The sequence below is a fragment of the Diabrotica undecimpunctata genome, chromosome 3 (assembly GCF_040954645.1).
Source record: "Diabrotica undecimpunctata isolate CICGRU chromosome 3, icDiaUnde3, whole genome shotgun sequence".
In the NCBI taxonomy this organism is placed as follows: Eukaryota; Metazoa; Arthropoda; class Insecta; order Coleoptera; family Chrysomelidae; genus Diabrotica; species Diabrotica undecimpunctata.
Genome location: NC_092805.1, coordinates 62,871,752 through 62,892,184, shown reverse-complemented (window position 1 = coordinate 62,892,184; position 20,433 = coordinate 62,871,752). Strand labels below are relative to the sequence as shown.

The 20,433-nt window shown below is 31.5% G+C and overlaps 1 protein-coding gene across 1 annotated transcript in view; it reads left to right on the top strand.

The window, feature by feature from the left end:
• The window catches only part of LOC140435622 (inactivation-no-after-potential D protein-like), a 162,155-nt gene that overhangs the window by 114,877 nt on the left and 26,845 nt on the right, over window positions 1-20,433 (top strand). Inside the window, exons 11-13 of the mRNA XM_072524360.1 lie at window positions 3,893-3,997; window positions 10,891-10,962; window positions 19,853-20,036. Of these exons, the coding sequence (XP_072380461.1) occupies window positions 3,893-3,997; window positions 10,891-10,962; window positions 19,853-20,036 (361 nt within the window). The remainder of the gene's footprint in view (window positions 1-3,892; window positions 3,998-10,890; window positions 10,963-19,852; window positions 20,037-20,433) is intronic.

Here is a 20,433-nt window from a genome sequence, read left to right as displayed (position 1 = left end):
TATATTTCGTTATAGTAAAATTCATATTTTCCACTAAGCCTAACATAAGCAGCAGCAGTGTCATCAAACCGAAATAATCCAGTTGTGCATAACGTTTTTGCTGATCGATTTACAAATAAATTTTAACAAACACATCAAATTGATCATCCTTTTTACTTTCGTATACGATCATACTTATCCAAATTAAATTTTCAATTTTCAAAAACTTATGATACCTCCTCAATCCACAACCCTGCGCCATGGACAATATCTGTTCCGGCTATCGACATCAAACAAACCTAAGAAATCAGAGATATCGTCAACCGTCATTAAACAAAAGTTTCGTACACTATTAAACAGATATGGCAATACCTACAGCGTATACACCGATGCATCAAAAAATGAAGACAGAGTTGGAGCAGCAATTTATTCGGAAGACATCTCAGTTAGTTTCCAATTGTCGTCAATTACAACCATCTTTTCGGCTGAATTATTTGCAATTCTAAAAGCTCTATCGTTAATACAAAACAAAAACCAAGAAATATGTATAATAATCACAGATTCTTTAAATTCATTATCCTCACTGACTCAATTATACTGTGACAACCCCCTTCTACTTCTTAGTAAAAAAGAACATAAAAACATTTCAAATAAGAAAATCCAAGTTCATTTTTTATGGGTACCTTCTCATGTCAGAATTGAAGGTAACGAAGTTGTAGATAAACTAGCTAAAAACGCACCAACTAACCTAATGTCCGAAGAAAGTAACATATTGGTACAAAACGATTTAAACTATAAACTTATACTACAAAAAATAATTCAAAAATGGCAACAAACTTGGAACAACACTCCATCAAGGCTATATGAAGTCAACAAACATCCACATCTTTGGAAACCAAAAATAAAAGACAGAAGAGAGCATGTGATATTTACCCGTCTCCGTATCGGCCATACACGACTTACTCATGGCTATTTACTACAGCGCAAAAATAAACCAGTTTGTGAAGTGTGCAACCGTGTTCTAACGTTAAAACGTTTTTTAATACAGTGTCCTAAATATAACAGTGAACGAAATATAGCATACCCAACTGCCCTAGAAGAAAATACAGATACAAAAAGAATAATTTCTTATCTTAAAGACTGTCAACTTCTTCATAAGATTTAAAACATACATTGTAATACACATACATATTATTATTATTAATTGTGAACTAATGTATATACACTATTTGTATCAACTGTAACATAAATCTAAATACGCTAATGCCTCTGCGTGGTAGATGCGTTTAAAAAAAAGGTATTTATATTAGACTATAGATTATATTAGATTTATATTAGATTAGATATTCAGTTTTGTGAAAGCGCCTGTCTTAGACAAATTGAAGGAGCGCTCCTAAGATTTTTCGGGGTTTGGCTTAAAATTAATTCGTAGTTTATTTTATTATATTTAAGGCAATCATTTAGATTTTTTTTCACTTCAGCAACAAAACTTTTGGTTGTGCAATGTATCGTCTACATGAAAGTCCTAGTATCTACTGTTATCGGTTAATCATTTGTGTAAATGTAATACAGTGTAGGTGCCATTACGCTACCCCAAGCGAGACCATTCATCTGCGTTCTTCATCTTACCATTGAATGATACGAAAAATCTTCTATTCTGTAGATATACGCGGATAAAACAAGTAATGTTTTTATCCAAGGCGATGTCATGCAGCTTTGGAGAAATGTTCTCTTATTTAATATGTCGTAAGTGGCATTTAGATTGACAAATACCACCCCTGATACCCGATATTTTTCGTACTCGTTGTTGCTTTTTACAAAAAACGGGTACATTATTACGTACGTTAATAAGTATTACGAATAAAAATAAATAAGCAAGAAGAATATAAGTGATCTATATTTAAACTAAGTGACAGAAAAAATAATATTATATATACATTTACTTCTAAATTAAAAATTAAATTTTGATATGCCTGACAACGAATGATACAAAAACACAATTATATAAAGTTGAAAATAATAATAGCTTGTACAAGCGACAAAGCATTTAAAACAATAAGACCGAACATATTATATGTAATTGTAATAGATATGTTGCCGAGAATCAAGATACCCTAAGGAACCCAAATATTTCTTCTTTTAGTATCTGCCATAAGTGTATCCATGTGTTTATGTGTATCTAAAATATAGTATATAGGATATTGAATTCCCTACATTTAAAAATCGAAATATTGAAATTAGACGGTAAAAAATTGGAATTTTAAGAATGATTTATAAATTGTTAAAATTTAAATTTTACTACTTCATTAAACAAATATTTTATACGTAATAAACTGTAGCAATCGAAACATCGGAACGTTCATTTATATAATAAAAATTTCAGTGCCAACGCATTTAAAAAAAATACTAATAAATAAAAATGAACTCTTGCCTTTTCCAAGTTTATAATAGACACTACTTAAGTTTATAAATAATTTAAGCAAGTAATGTAAATTACCACTCTAAAATATTTAACTGCATTAACCAAGTATTTGTGAAATTTCTCAATGACTAAATTGATTGATATTTAAATAAATTTGAAGTTCCAAAATGTACCTGCTGTAAAATTTGAAAGTCTACGACTAATCAAATTATTGGCAACATCGCAAGAGTTTAGTTGTGTACGCGAAGGTATACATACGGATCCCAAAAGTGTTTTAACCTATTACAGAGTTCACTTAATCCTACGTGTTGCTCGGAGTCTACATAAAGCGCTACGCAGATAATAATATACACGGTGTATATTCTCCTGGAGTTAGTATAATACCGTTTTAGAACGGAGCTTACATTAACCGCTAGATGTATATATATATATATATATATATATATATATATATATATATATATATATATATATATATATATATATATATATATATATATATATATATATATATGTATATATATATATATATATATATATATATATATATATATATATATATATATATATATATATACATATATATATATATATATATATATATATATATATATATATATATATATATATATATATATATATATATATATAGATATATATATATATATATATATATATATATATATATATATATATATATATATATATATATATATATATATATATATATATATATATATATATATTCCTCCGTGGTTATTGGTAGTTGTTGCCCTGGAAACCATCAGGGTCTTTTAACTCTAATGCCTCAAATTGGTCGCATTGCACCTGTATTGATCCTTTCCCAAGTTAACATGCTCCTTTTTCTACCGTACTGAAGACGACCAATAGTCAGAAATACGTATATACGGTTGCCTTCCATCGATATACCTTTTTTGGTTTTCTGTTTTGCGAGACATGCCATAACATTTTACTTATATATATATATATATATATATATATATATATATATATATATATATAAATATATATATAAATATATATATAAATATATATATATATATATATATATATATATATATATATATATATATATATATATATAAAGTAAACGTTAAATAGTGGGTTTGCAGCAATAAATTATTGCTGCAAACCCACTATTTAACGTTTACTTCCTTAGTTGTCAGCAAATACTTCTGGTTCAATATATATAAATATATATATATATATATATATATAAAGAAAAAAAAGCGTTTCCCATCATTATAAACGCGAAATCGGAACGCTAGCGATAAGAGTTATTTATACGTTTTAAAATTAAAAAGAAAATTATTTTTTAAAGAAAAAACTTTAAAAATTTATTATTTAACTTAAGTCAAGTTGATCCTACGTTAGCCACCTAATATTTTAAACTTTTTATACAATCAATATTAAATTTTTAAGCAACAGTTTTAATCGTTTTAATTAATTATTAATTTTCTTAAATTAAAGGAACCCACCCATAGTCTAGGAATAATGATAATAGAAGGAAAACATTCTGGAGTTGGCAAGGGAATATTTATTTCTGACATTCAAGAAGGAGGTACTGCTGAAAAGGTAATATGGTAAATTTAATTGATTTAAATTATTATTACCTACATACAATTTGTTTCTTTATAAAGCCATTATACCTATTGTAATAAATAAGTTGCTAGCCCTACGTATATGACGTTAATTCAAAAGAGAAAATTTGCTTAATAAATATAATAAACAAATATAATATAAATGTAATAGGAATTATATTAAAGTTGTATAAGCGATGATAACATTTTGAGCTTTAAAAACAAATGAACTGAAAGATTGTTGTAAGTAATATGAAAGTCCGATTTGGTTCTCCCTAGTGGTGAACCCACTATCTTAAATATTGAACTTGGTATAAAAATCTGGGGTATATGGATGGTTTGGAATTAATGGTTTCTACTCACAACCATTTTGATCAAATGCTAAAAATTATGAAAATTTACTTGCATGACCGTAATACAAACTCAAGAAGGGACAAGTATCAAATTCTTGATATAATCGAAGAAAGAATTTAAACAGGAGCATTTGATATGGAAAGAGCAAAACATTGAGGACATTAGCAGAAATGTACCAATACCTTGTAATAAATTAAGCGCGACGAATTGACCACCAGAAACTAAAATAGAATTAACCAACACGTTCGTACGAAGGGTAAAACAGTTAAGGCTTATATTCTGATCAAAATTAGCGCTTGCTAAAAGTAATTATACTTGTCACAAAAGCATAGGAATATTATCTTTGTTGTTTTCTACAAAGAACTTTGCTATGGTAGTAGCTATGTACTATTACCGTGTAGGTATATTTTCTTCCTCTGGAAGTCGTCCGCTCTACACCGGTTGTAGTATCTTCGATTAACTACTTGGCAGCAACAGTACTTCTACAGAAGCTTTCATAATCTATTAAAAGTTTGCATGTAGGATCCTAATTTGGGTCATTTATACCCATTGTGGAGTCCGCAACCAAGTTGCATCACTTTATATATAATTTTAAGAGTTAGAAGAATCAAGAGCATCATTTTTGAGTTCTCTTCTGGACCATCTATTTTTGTCTGCGGGTCTACTTCGTTTCCACCACTTGGTACCAAATTCATAAGCTGTTGGAGTACGTCCATACCGTATCAGGGCTGTAATACCTCAGACTTGGCCAGTGTTCTGAAGCATTGCTTAGGTAATTATTTGTCATGTACGATAGATGATGGTAATACATCTCGTTGCTACGGAACACAGTAGTAGCAGACCAAATGTTGCCATATGATTAGCTGATTACTAGGACTGATAATTAGAACTTATTACTGTCTTTAACATGTCATTTAATCAGTTGCTATCAGCAAGTCCTCACATACACTTCATCTAAGGACTAGCAACCCCAGTGGAGTCCTACATTGCCATGTGATCAATTCCTTTTATAACTTAAACATCATAGTTTTTAAATATCAAATATGTAATTCAAAGTTAATCAAACTACATTTAAAGGACTTTTACCCACATATTTAAAGTATAATTTCACTATTTGAGAGAGTGAGTCATCGTTTAAAGACCCAGAAATGCGGACAGCCGTTTGGAAATCCAGTGACGTACACTTACTTTTATTTTAACGTTAATTATATTTTATTTTTCAAATATTAATGTTCGAAATAGGCCACAATATATTTATTTACAAGTTTTTACTGACGTTTCGATCTCTATATCCAAAGACCGCTTTCAAAGATATAAATGATAGTAATATTTTTTTTATTTGTTTATTATTATATATTTTTATAATCCTATATTGTTTATTTTCTTTTTTTTTTTCTATCTTTAAAAACGGAATAGAGATCGAAACGTCAATGTATTAAACATGTAAATAGATATATTGTGGCTTATGTCCAACCGTCTCCCTAAAAATACAGAATGCCACAAACAAGCAGCTATAGAAAAATAAATATATCTGTCATTTGTATGTTTGAAAACGGTCTCTTTATAGAGATCGAAACGTCCGTAAATTAAACATTTGAATAAATATATTGTGGCTTATTCCCAACATTATTTCTATAAATACAGAACGACAAGCGAAAAGCCATAGAAAATAAATAGTACTATCATTTGTATAATTGAAAACGGTCTCTGGATATAGAGATCGAAACGTCAATAAATAAACCTATGAATAAATATTTTGTGGCTCATTCCCTACATTCCCCTAAAAATACAGAATGCCACAAACAAAAAGCTATAAAAAAGAATTATTTTGCAGAAAGTTTACTGATACCAACCGGCTGTCGCGGAAGTTACGCTAAAACGTCTTTTGACGTGACCCGTCCTTAAAGAGTTACACAATGAAATTTTTTTAAAATAAATTTTAAGACAGTTTCCACGCCACCCCAGAGGTATGTCTTGTGGCGCGATACTTTTTTTAAATGGGTAATCGCCAAGAGCCATATTGTCTTATTAAATAAAATGAACAAAACACTTAAACAGTATAAAACAAAACAAAATAAAATCCTATAAAACAAAATAAAATTCTATAAAAACAAAATAAAAATAATGTTTGATGTGTTTAAACACAAACACTATACACACTTACTATGTTCTTCTCGTTTTTTTTTTGTTTTTGGTTTTTTTTATGCTGATGTTCTTATTAAACTATTAGAAAATATTATTCGCTGTCTAAACCTGAAGATGCAGTGCTGCTATCGCTGTCATTATCTTCACCACCTGGTGTAATTATAATTGGCTCTAGTAAAACTTTGATATGAGTGTCAAGTTCCCACATACGATGTTCTTCTTTAATTATGTGGCCTATACATTTAGCCCATTTCTCTGGAGTTACATGGAGGATTGCTTGAATCAAAAGTTTCTTAATTTTGTTTAATTGAGCATTGATTCTTCGTATGCAATCCCCTTTTCTGTAAGCCATTCTTGAATTCTCCCTTTCCGCCATGCCGTCGTCGGTAATTGTTCTAGTCTGCGGCTATGATATGGCGCATTGTACATAACAACCACAGACCCAGATTCCAATTTTGGTAAGATTCTCTTAAACCAGCGCTCAAATACTTCAGAAGTCATTTCTTCACGATAATCACCTGTTTTTTTCGACTCAAATTGAAGCAAACCATCATCAAGAAACCCTGTATCACTTCCTATATGGGTGATGATTAAACGCCGTCCCTTTCCTGATGGAGCCTTTAATCCTGTAGACCAGCCTTCTATAAATGCTTCGCGTTTACTTTTTACATTTAAATCTTGCCAAACTTTTCCAACTGTATGACCTTCGTTAATCCAGGTTTCATCCAAATAATATATTTTGCATCCAGTGCTGCGAATTTTTCGTATTTCTTCTAAATATTTTCTTCTCCACAGAATAATTTCATTTTTTTCTAATAGTATACTTTTTCTGTTGCGTTTTACGTATCGAAAGTTCATTTCGTGCATGGTCCTGATTAAGACTCTACGAGATATCTTGGGTAAAGAGTCATCATTTTCGAGCTCTTGAGAAATTTTTTTCAGTGTTGGAATTTCACTCCGAAAATAAAATGAATGAATTTTTCGACGTATAATATTCCTTGTCTCGTCATCCAAAACAATGCTTTTCCTACCTCTAGTTTTACCTTTTTCTTGCTTTTTATTTTCCGATGTATTTTTAAGTACACGATAAATACAGCTAACGGATACTTTTGTTAAACTGCTACAAATGTCGACCGCTTGGCTAACTCTTTCTCTCTCTCTTTCTCTCTTTTGCGGCTTTTCATTCTTGGAATCAACATCAGAATTTTGCTGTCTTCTCTTGGAACAACTCGCTTTTTCGTCCATTGTATTTCAATAATCTGGATATATACTATATATACATAAATTTCAAAGAATATAACTAAATATTTACTATAAAACGACAAAATATAACACTCTTATTATCTATAACACGTTTTATCAATACTACAATACAGTATTGATAAAACAGTATTGACAACAATAAGTTTACAAACTTATCACATAAAATATACTCACAAAAACACATGCACTATTTACCCATAGAAACACCAATGTTTTCTTCGTTCATTTCTTGGGCAAAAAATAATAAAAACTAGTTTTACTGCATGTCTGGATCCGAATTGTAAAACCGAGTTCCCTCGCTAATTCCAACATTGCCAAACGATTGAAAAATAATGTTTTAAAATATCGATTTTTATTTTATAAATTTAAATACGTAACGAAACGGAACATATAAATAAAATTTATTTTATTACAATTTTGTGCTTAATTTTTACTATTGAAAATATCATGTTTTTTGGTATTTTTATGACGGTAATAATCGCTGCGTGGAAGAATACAGGTTTTGTATGACCATAATTACTACTTGTGAACAAGATTTGGCTACACTGTTCGACAACTTCTGGTCAAGTCTACTATAGAGAAGCACAAATAAATATACTACTTTATATATTCTGTAATTTCTTATGAGGAAACGCAAATTGCAATCGAGAAAACAGGCAGTTTTCGAGGGCCGCTGTGTACATTTAAATTTGAGGATATTCCGCGTTTAAACTATGATATCACTCTTCTGAATTGAGGGTTTCTACTATAGTGGCTTCAAACATGTACATCCAGTAAGTATTAACTACACTTTTGCGATAACCTTGGTCAAAATTTTAACTTTTACGTTTGCTTTAATTAAAGTGGTTATACTTTTTTTGGGATAGTACTGATCATGGAATAGTTATTTCGAAAACGTTCTGTGATGTAGCCCCATAGGGTTTTTCATTAATATATCTTTTATAAAGGAAATTTTTTAAATAAATTTTTTTATGTATTTTTGTGTGTATATAACCGTATATGTGTCAGGTGTAATATCAACACATACAAAGGTACTCATATAGCTGCTTTCATCATGGCATATTCTCAACTGATCGGTAAATGTTTATTGATACCATATAGATTTACTGATAAAAGGAAACATCAATATATTCTGAGCAATTAGAAAAAAAGGTTTCTGATATAAGAATTTATTTTTAAAAAAATGTCACACTATATCATACAACGTAACGTATGCAACAGTTGACACGAAACTACACACTATTTACCTAACGATATAAAAATGCCTGCGAAGATGCTGCAGAGTAACAAGAATGGATAGGAGAAGTAATGACGAAATAAAGCAAAGAACATCAATAGAAACAGACATACTAACATATATAGAACAAAAAAGACTAAAGTGGTATGGACATGTAAGAAGAACTAGCGACAGCAGATGGATAAAGAAAATAACCGAATGGAGCCCCATAGGAAGGAGGAAAAGAGGACGACCCCGAAAATCCTGGAGGAACGAAGTAGACGACGCCATGAGTAAGAGAGGACTGAACGATGGAGAATGGAACAACAAAGAGAGATGGAAACGGTTGAGCGAGGGAAGGCAGTGAATACTGTATAATCCCTAAATATATATATATAAAAATGCGGATTTGATTATAGAAATCTCTACTGATTTCCCAACTACTTTTTTCTAAATATGCTTGAGTATATGTAGCTAATAAGCAAAGTGTATTATATTATACTGGGTATATAAAGAGATTTAAAATAAAAAGAATAATTGTAAATATTTTAGATACGACGAACAGGAAAATAGAAGAGGAGAAATTTACACCATAATATAAGAAAATATTATTTATATAATGGATTAAGGAGAGATGTGGGACACCAAATATAATGGGTGTTTTTTTTTCAGAAGTATAGAACTTTGAAATGGAATAAAACGAAGATGATTTTTTTAAATTGACATGAAATTGACTTTATTCGAAATATAATCTTTTGGTATTATAATGTAAATATGAATTCTGGCATATGACCGCCATGGCAGGCTCTGACGTAGTCTAATCTAGAGGTCCAATTTTCGATTACTTTTTCCAACATTTGTGGCCGTATATCGCTAATAACGCGGCGAATGTTGTTCTTCAAATGGTCAATCGTTTAAGGCTTATCGGTGAAGACTACCAATTTCACATATCCTCACAGAAAATAGTGTGGCTGTGTTAAATCGCACGATCTCCAAGGCGGATCACGGGTCCGAAACGTGAAACTATGCGGTTACCAAACATTCACTTCAATAAATCAATTGTGAAACGAGCTGTGTGACATATTGCGCCGTCTTGTTGAAACCACAGCTCCTGCACATCATGGTTGTTCAATTGAGGAATGAAAAAATCAGTAATCATGGCTCTATAGCGGTCACCATTGACGGTAATGTTCTGTCCAGCATCGTTTTTAAAGAAGTACTGACCAATGGTTCCCTCTGCTCACAAATCACACCGAACAGTCAGTTTTTCTAGATGTAATGGTGTCTTAACATACAATTGAGGATTATCGTTACTTTAAATTTGACAGTTTTTTCATCTAAGCCTTGCTAGGTGATCGTGTATCTCTAATTCTTGCACTTAAATCCTTAAGTTAGATTTTGTAAGCACGAAAACCAAGATATTTCCGCAAAATCTTAAATAAAGTGGATGGTCGTGTATCCAACTGCTGTGCGCGATGGCGGATAGACTGACTTGAGGCTCCTCTATGCTACTCTCTACATCAACAACTTTTTCAATCAATTGCTCTGATAAACGATTACGTTGACCAAAAAGTGGACGTAGTGCGTAATACGTATTTCGAACAGAACCATGATTTTTAAAATAAATTTGCACAATTTGGAAGCGTTGTTCACGCTTCACTTTATTCATGCTAAAATGCCAAACCAAACTAAACATAAATCACTTGACAGCTGTCAAAATGGGCGTCAATTAAAAAGTGTTGCCAACTTATAGTTCTATACCTCTAAAAAAACACGCTTTATTATACCAAATTACACAAAATGCCATAAACAAATAAAATTAATAATAATAAATTATTAATTAAGAATTGTCTTAGTACTATAACAATTATATTTCTATCCTTAAATTATTCTATTCATTACTATTTTAGGCTGGTCTCGGAATTGGTGAAATGATATTAGCAGTGAATAAGGATTCTCTTATAGGCGTAACATATGAAAATGTAAGTTGTTAAAATGTTTTAAGTATACAAATTTAGTTTTCTTATAACAAATGTACTCTTAAATTGCTTTAATAATATTGTTTTTAAATCAATTAATCTGATTATCTACTTGTTAAAGCTATATTTTTAATATCTCCTTATGGTAACTTAGACTACCATGACTTAGGCATATACATATACATTAAACAGTATGTTGAATATTATTTCTCTTTCACAATTACTCGTATCAAAAGAAGTTAGCTTAATCATCAACTATACATGAAAGCCATTTTGAAACAATAGGGAAATTATTTCGAATTATTGCCCTTTGAATTTTATTACATTTAAATTTTTATATTATAGGGGAGTCCGGGAGTCCCACCTTGATTAGATGGGAGTTGAACCGTCTTTTAAAACTCAACTTAAATTTCGCGCTAACGATATGTCCAGACGGTAATTGGTAGTGCGTGGGAAGTCAATAACAAGCCCGCCGTTATTTTTTAGAATCGCCTGATTGTTTGGCTGTTAGGTTGGGAAATGTGTTTTTGTTACAGCAGAGTAAATTTTCTTAATTTTTGTAGTTTTGAAATTGCGAAGGTGTTTATAGAATTTTTTTAATAGCATAGACATTAGTCAGTCAGCCAGTGCAATAAATTCTCTAGTTACAGAAATACATAATCCTATGCCTAATACAAAGTTAACGGATAATTAATAGAAGAAACTACGATAAGGAAACATACGGGGTCATTTGCTTCTCGTGTAAGGGTCCATCAAGACATTTTTAATCGACAAACAAAACTGTCAAGACTGACAACAAATCCACACGATCATGAAAAGTTTCATGCTCGTGTACAAATCTTATGATGTGCATGTGTCTGACAAGAAATATATAATGATATTTTATACTTGTAAGCCTGTAGCCAGCAGAGACTGAATATTGAATGTTACATCCATATTACATTTGATTAAATTTTTGTAGAGTAGTACCGAAGTAGTGAAAATATTTTTTCTCGATTTTTCTAGGTGGTTGGAGGGAGTCTACAAATCTTTTCTCCTCCAACTATTTAATAGTATAATATTGTATTAAAAACGGGATATCAGAGGAAGGAAATATCTATTTTATAACTTCTGTCTTTTAGTAGTAGTATTAGTGTTTGTTTATAAAATCATTAATTTAGAAGATACAGCCACTTTTTTTAAATACAATATCACATTTTTACAAATATCAAGTTTGCATATCAATTTAAAAAAGCATTCATAATGACATTCCCTTTCTGTATACAAGCTCTATACCGTTTTAGCAATAAATACCGAATATTTTGAAAAATTAAATATCTGTCGAAATGCAAAAGAAGCTTTTAAAAGTCAAATTCTTAATTGTTTTACACTATTTATTTTCACTCGATTTTTTCTATTCTATTGAATCTATAAAAAATCTATTGAATTAAGACCTGAAACGCGTGGTGTCCATTCAGTTGGTGTATCGGGTTTTCTTCATATTCAACTTGCTGGTTATTGTTGAAATAAAAATGCCCTAACCTTCTCGTTATATCTTTTTTCGCGTCCTGCAAAAACTACGTACTTTGTAACTTTGTCTGATCGCTAATGGTACATCTTCCAAGAAAAGGGACAGATTATTTGGTTAAAATGATAACTAATTTTCTCCGTTTAAATTATTGGGAAGGAACTGTGATAATTATTGACTCGCTTTCTTGTAAAGGTTGCTTTGTCACTAAATAAAATATTCTTTATAAAGTTTACGACCTCCCTATGTTCTTCTATAACCAATCACAAAATCCTATACGTTTATGATGGTTTTGTGGAAGTAATTCTTGAACTGCTGTTACATGGAAGGGGTGAAGTAACTTCTTTAACCATTCTCCACACTTTTATGTGACATACCCCTAATTTAGCAGATATCACCTTTATGATTATTTCTGGGTGATTATCAATATTGTTTTGAATAGCATTAATATTTTCAATTTTTTTGTCGCGAACAATATTACCACCCACTTGTTTTGGTAATGTCCTAGTTTCTTTTTAACGGCGATCAATTGCTAGGAAGACGCACCTGTCCGGTAAATTTTTATTAGAGTACTTACCTGTATAACATCTTGCTGCCGCTGCACCATTTCCTTGGCATTCAACTTTTTAAAAAATGAAGAAAAATTACTATTGTTTTATTTTAGCTTGATATTTAAGAAGTGGCACTATTTTTAAATTAATGATTTTACAATCAAAGACTAACAATCAAAAAATGTTTAAAATAGGTGTTTCATTCTACTGATATACAGTTTTTAATCCAATATTATATATACTACAAAAGAGTTAAGGGGGTAAAAATTTGGAAACCCTCTATAAGCACCAAGAAAAATCAAGAAAAAAATATTTTTGCTAGTTAGTAGCATATGTAAGAGGGTTAGGTTAGTAATGTCTGATTCTCCAGAGTGGAACCACGTGAAGTCTGCGTTGTAAAGTAAAATTATTTGTTTAGTGTCGTTTTGAAGTAACTGATCCGAGTGGCATTACACAACGTCTGCGTTGCAAAGTGACAATATTTGTTTAGTGTTGTTTTGAAGTAACTAACAGAAGTTACATTGAAGAAATGAAAGAATTGTTTTACTGTCATATACCAGTAATTCATCGGTGAGTAACAATTATTTCTTAACGTCCCTTTTTTGTAAGGTCACTTATCCATTAATGAATTTTGAAGATATACAAGCATGATTTATTGTAAATTGACATATTAAATTTAATGTCATTTTTTTTCAATTCTAGTTACTTTAAAGTAAAAATTAATGAAAATTTAAAATTTACTATTTAAAAATTTGAGAAAAATAAGTTTTTAAAAATATTATTCGACACCTACATGTCGGGAAACGTCTATTGACATAATCTTGAGAATTGTGCTCTCTGTTCATATTAGAATTGGCTAATAATGTAACTCTTATTAATAATAAATAACTCTTATTATTTGATATTAACACTGGCATTTATTTTTAGTCTCAATTAGCCCTTAGGCGCTTGTTATTCAGGGCGCTTATTATTTTATTTATTGTTAATAAAAATTTAAATTTCTGATGCAAATATATTTCTATTATTATTATTAAATTGTATTTAGCGCACCAAAAATTGTGTAGCGCCTCGAGCCTGATTTGAAGTAAAATAGGCCATGTTGTTATTTCATTATGTGTAATTACTTTCCCTTTTTTTCAGATTTTGTAAGAACAATAATTTCTGATGAGCAATGCGACGACACAGGAACGACGACGCAAAACGACCATGCATGATTGAGAAAATTTTGGAATTATGTAAAGGCGAAGTCATGCCAGAAAATAAAATTAGTAAACTCATATTACCAAATTATGCAACAAGTGTACCACCATCAGCGATTACAGAAACGAATCAAGAAACACAAGCATCACGTTTAAATTCACCATCAAATCAGGAGCAAATAACTGAAAGTGACGGCAAAGATTTAACTCCGGACAAAGCATATTGTCCAGAAGATAGTGTACCAGAGACTATTGATACATAATTGCAAACCCGAATTTAACGATTATATTCATAGTCACCATCAATTCTGAATCAAATAATTGATAACAACAACAAAAATATACCTCGCGAAGAGAGCGTACCGAAGACTATGGAAACTCCAAATCCTACCAGTGACTATAAAAACAGGATTGAAGACACAAGATCAAGTATTACACTCAAATTCGCCAAACCAGGATAAAGTAATTGAGTATAATGGGGACAGAAGCAATGGAGATTATTCTTCATCTTCTCATGATGACAAGGAGTATTGTCCGCCTAAAAACAAGATGCGATCGCTATCTTAGTTTTTGGATTCCTCGTCTTCAAAATCATTATCTAGCTCTTCTTGGTCTTCTTCAACTTCTGATAATAATGAGGAAAATCAGCCCAATGTACTAAATACCGAAGCACAAGCGACGAAAATTTCAAAATCAGCTAAAAGCCGCATACACAGAAAGATTTCAAAAATTCCCCGTAATGGAGGCCTTCTGTACACATCTACATCTTCGACAAAGAAGGATATGCCTTCAAGAAAAATGCTGACCTCATGTGAAAATCTCTGTCGCCTGAAATGTAGCAAACAAATTCCTCAAAGATTCACCTTCGATTCAAAGTCAAATAATTGATAACAATACTAAATATTTACCTAAGAATGACGACAAGACGTATTATCTAGAGAAAAGTGTACCAGAGACTATAGAAATAGGACTGAAGCCACACATTCAAGAATTACACTTAAATTCGCCATCAAATACGAATACAATAATTGACAATAATGAAGAAGAAAGTAATATAGATTTTTCTTCAGCATTCGATGATGACAAGGAGTGTTGTCCGCCTATTGTCCTCTTCAATTACTGATAATAATGTCAAAAACCAGCGAATACCGGTGTAGTAAACACCGAAGTGCAAGATACCAATTTCAAAATCAGCCAAAAGACGTATTCGCAGACAAAATATCAGAAATATCGCACAAAATCTTCGTAATGTTGGACAGGCATACACGTCTACATCTTCGACAAAGAGAGAAATGCCCGCCAGAAAAATGCTGCCTCCATGTGGAAATCACTGTCGCCTAAAGTGCAGGGAAAAATACCAGATGTTCGTCAAACAATTTTCAAATTATACTGGGGTATGGGATCACTGATTCGTCACGGAAATTTTTAGCTAGAAGTATGATGGTTATAGCCCCCAAATACCAGTATAAGAAAATTGATAGCAATCGAAAGTCGAAACACGCGTTTTATCTGCAAACTCAAGAGGAACGATTGAAAGTGTCCAAAACGTATTTTAAAAATACACTCTATTAACTACATACCCATTCGCACTGTTCTGTCAAAGATTGATCATTCCGGTGTTATAGAAGATGAAAAACGTGGCTCGCACGGAAGACCACAAATTCATTCCGAACTTATTTTAGCAGTGGAAAAGCATATTCATAGTATACCGAGAATAGAAAGCCACTATTTGAGACAGCAAACAAAAAGAGAATTTATCGATGGTGGCAAAAGTTTAATGGACCTTTACAGAGATTACAAAGAAGAATCTGAAAGGAATAACGTAGAATTTGTCAAATAACATGCTTATAGGAGGATATTAAATACTAAGTTTAATATAGGATTTTTCGTACCAAAGAAAGATCAATGTGATCTCTGTTCATCTTACAATCTTGCCCAAGGAATAGCCAAAGATGAAATAACAGACAAATGCGAGAATCATCTCCAAGAAAAAGAAAAAAGCAGAGAAGAGAAGAATGCCGACAAAGAGAAGATAAGTAATGATGTAGCAGTAGCTTGCTATGATATGCAAGCACTGTAACCTTGTCCTAGGGAGGGAGACATAAAAGTAAAATAAACTCACTTAATTTTACTATAGCGGAACTGAAAAATTGCTCAACAAAATGTTATTTCTGAAACGAAACAGAAGCACAGAAAGGACCAAACGAAATCGGCACGTATGTTTATAAATATTTGCAAAAAAAATGAAAACACGCAATCTCGTAACTTGGATGTCATTTTTTATTCCTGTGGGGGACAACAACAAAATCAATTCGTTGTTGCCATGTACATGTACCCAGTGAAAAATCTGAGTAATATTAAATCCATCACTCATAAGTTCCTTATACGTGGGCACACCCAGAACGAGGGCGAATCAGTACACTCATTAATTGAAAAAGAAATCTTAAGAGTGGTTCTATTTACGTACCATCCCAATATGTAATGGCAATCAGGAATGCAAAAAAAAAGGGAACGCTGTACAAAATAAAGGAAATGGCATATTCTGATTTTTACAACATTAAACAACTCGTTGGCCAAATAAACTTGACTAAAAATCCGACACCCTGATAGGGTAAAAGGAAGGGGAGAAAGAAAGAAAGAAAGAATGTTTTCGTTTTTTTTATTTGATAAAACTAAAATAATAATAAACATAAACAACCTTCTTTTATTTGTAATTACACATTGAAAAATGGCACAATCAGTAAAGCTTCAAATTTTATTACATTTTATAAGTGACACTATGCTTAATAAATCTTTCATGATTTTTTTAGGCAACAATTTTAATCTGTATGCTGATAATATATTTAGCATTCTCAAGTACAATAAATAAATATGAGCACATAAAAAATCACTTTGTTTTAACCCGGCGTCACATACGTGAATTTCTCTGTCATTAGTACAATGTGGGGTGTGACAAACCCCAATTTCTAAGAAAATCTGAATTTTTTCTGGCAGTTTTTTTATATGTTTTCTAATTTCATGGTCTGAAGTGATCATCTAAGGACTATTTAAGCAAAAAAGAAATAATTAGAACACCTTTATTCAAAAGAAATTAAAAATAAACTAATAATAGGCAATTCTCCATAAGCAAAAACCACAACTTAACTGAACAATCTTACCAAAAAATATAAACACCATATGATTAAAAATACAATAGTAAATGAAAATCTAATAGTAAGATAATACAAGGAAAAACTCTGCCCGGTTGTACAGTGAAAAAAAAAAAATTAATCGCTATTTGAATTCATGCAATTTTGACAACTTATGACAGCATGCTCCAGGCACAGTAATGATTCACAGTTTGAACAAAAATATTTAGTTTTCCGATCTCGGCTTCTTGGACATACTGAACATCTTCCCATGAGTTTTGGAATCTTGGCAGGTGGCACTGCAGGGGCATCTTGGCCAAAATGTGCAATGTTTTGACGAATACTCCTTGGTATTCTTGGATTATTTTTTCTATATGTGGTCCTGGATCAATTCAAAGCCCAACATTTTGATAAACAATCTTCTGGCAAGTTTGAAATCTTGATTGTTTTCTCTGTATATCACCAAAGCATTTATGGCGGCTGTACTCAAGAGAGAAAACACGATCGTAAGAGGCCATCTCCGTGAATTTCTAGATACATTATATGGTGCAGACAGTTCATCCACTACATCTACTCTACTTTTAGTAAAGTTGTAGAAGCTTATTATTTCTGGTAAATTTTTATCGCCAGTTGCTTCATCAATAGCTCCATCATGGTGCATGGTGGACAACAGTAGGATGTTTTTATTTTTTTTCGGCACATACGATAAAAGTGTAATATCTTTCTGAAAGCCAAATAAAGATGTCATTTGTTCTCTATTCTGGACTGTCAAAAATTGTGCTGGGATGCATCATTTGTTCTTTCTCAGCGTGCCTACTGACGTAAGTTTATGCTCGTTCAGCAATTTTATCATTAATTCATAACTAGTGTACCAGTTGTCAAAGGTCACATTTCGGTTGGAACCAGAAATAGGTTGTATTAGCCTCTCTACTATATCTATTGGGGAATTACTAACACTGTAGGGACCTTCTGGCTGTTTTCCTGCATACACTTCCAAATTTAAAACGTAGTACGAACGGGCATCAACTAGGGCTTGCACTTTGATCCCATACTTTGCAGGCTTGTTGGGCATGTATTGTTTGAAAGCACATCTTCCACGAAAAGACTCCAACTTCTCATCTATCGTCACATATTGAGAAGGAGTGTAGGCCTGCTAACAATTTTCAATAAATTTGTCCAGAATTCCACGAACTGGAGCTAATTTGTCAATCGCCAATGTGTCTTTACGATTCTCGATGTTATCGAACCGAAGACAGACCATCAGGAATTGAAAACGATTTATAGACATCGTATTGCGGAATATATCGACACCAGTCCCATCTGTTTGCCATAAGTCTCTCAAATTCTGACGATTAGAATGAAACATACCTGCTAAATAAAGAAGTCCGATAAATGCTTTAATTTCACATTCATTGGTTGGTTTCACCATGCATTTATTTTGATATGCAATTGATTTTTGTTGAATTTTGAGATTGGTCCAGCGCACTATGTCTTCGATCATTTGTCGGTCACAAAACAATTGCCAACAATCTAAAGCACGTTTAGCATTTTTTGCATAATGCTTCACACCCGGCAAATGAGTAATAATGTTCTCTGATCTTGTTCGAACCCGTTTATTATTTGAAGCAAGTTTGTTCCATTGTGTTCCATCTTTTCCGAGATACATTTCTTTGTTTCTTGGAGGTCCGTCAGTGCTTTTATTTTCCGTCTCATTCTTAAGTTCTGTTTTTGATGTCTCCATGTCTGAACCTTCGTCAGAAACTACATCTTCTATTGCGATATTCTGCTTCGAGTCGGTGTTGTGGTCGCTTTCAGAGATATGGTCAATATCGTCATCGCTTCCCGATTCGATGGCATCGTCATCAATTTCAGCCCATAGAGCTTCAAGCTTTTTTTGTTCCGCTGCGTATGACATGATATTTTAGCTAGAAAATTAAACAATTGAATATGCAGATTCAAATAAGTCAAAAATAAAAACTTACTGATGATCGTACTGAAAATTTTACTTTTTTGCATAGTGTCACTTTTATTCTCAGGGTGCGAATATAATAAAAATTTCTATAAAAATATTTCCAACCATTTTGAAGCAATATTAAAAATCGGTTTTATTTCGTAAATTTAACACCCCGAAACTCTTTTAATGTGCACTTTTGTATATAGGTAATTTAGGCCCAATCGACTTATTTTCATCAAAACATTCGTGGTAGAATTTATGCCAAACCTATTTGTGACACCCTGTATATTAAGAAGAAATCATATTTATAATAAATGATTGGTCCTTACTCATACGTCGAAATGTATCAAATTCAACCATGACATAAAAATTTTTTTAGTAATATAATTAATGTTCGTAATGACAGCAAATTAAATGTTATACCGAATAATTATTATGTCGTGAGTATAGAAGTTTTCCTTACAAAGTTACAATTTTAATAAATACATATTAAATATTATTTTATTGTCTGGTTTAAATTATTCATTTTTCTATTTTATTTGAATTTGTTTTAGGCAGCAAGTTTGCTTAAAAATGTAAATGGAGTTGTAACACTAATTGTATCAAATCCTGAAAAGAAGGAGGATAAGTTACTTTCTACTTCTTCATCTGCTGTTGAATGTGATGATAAAAGTAACAAAAATATAACTGTACCAAAGGCAGCTGTACCCGGTTCTCGATCACCAACCCCAACTAAGGGTAATAAATCTAAATCTAATTTGTTTTGCAACTCGCATTTATATACTCGCTATATATTAAAAAAAAATAGTAATCTAACAAGTTTAATCAATTTAATTTTTCTGAAAATTTACAAATTTCCCACTGTTAATATCGTCATTTCCTTAAATATTATTGTTACGACAATTCCGTGAGATTTATTCCATATAGAAAAAGTCGCTTTACAAAAAGGAAGTATTATAAAATTTAGAATGTTCGAGATGTCATATAAAAATCCCGAAATATCTAGTAATGTCTGGAACGTCAGAAAATGCATGTAAACACAGGCAGTTGACAGTTTAATAACAGTAGTATTTGAGTTTTTGAAGTAAATAGTAACAAAGTTATTTTTTCTTCAAACGTCAAATAATGATGACAT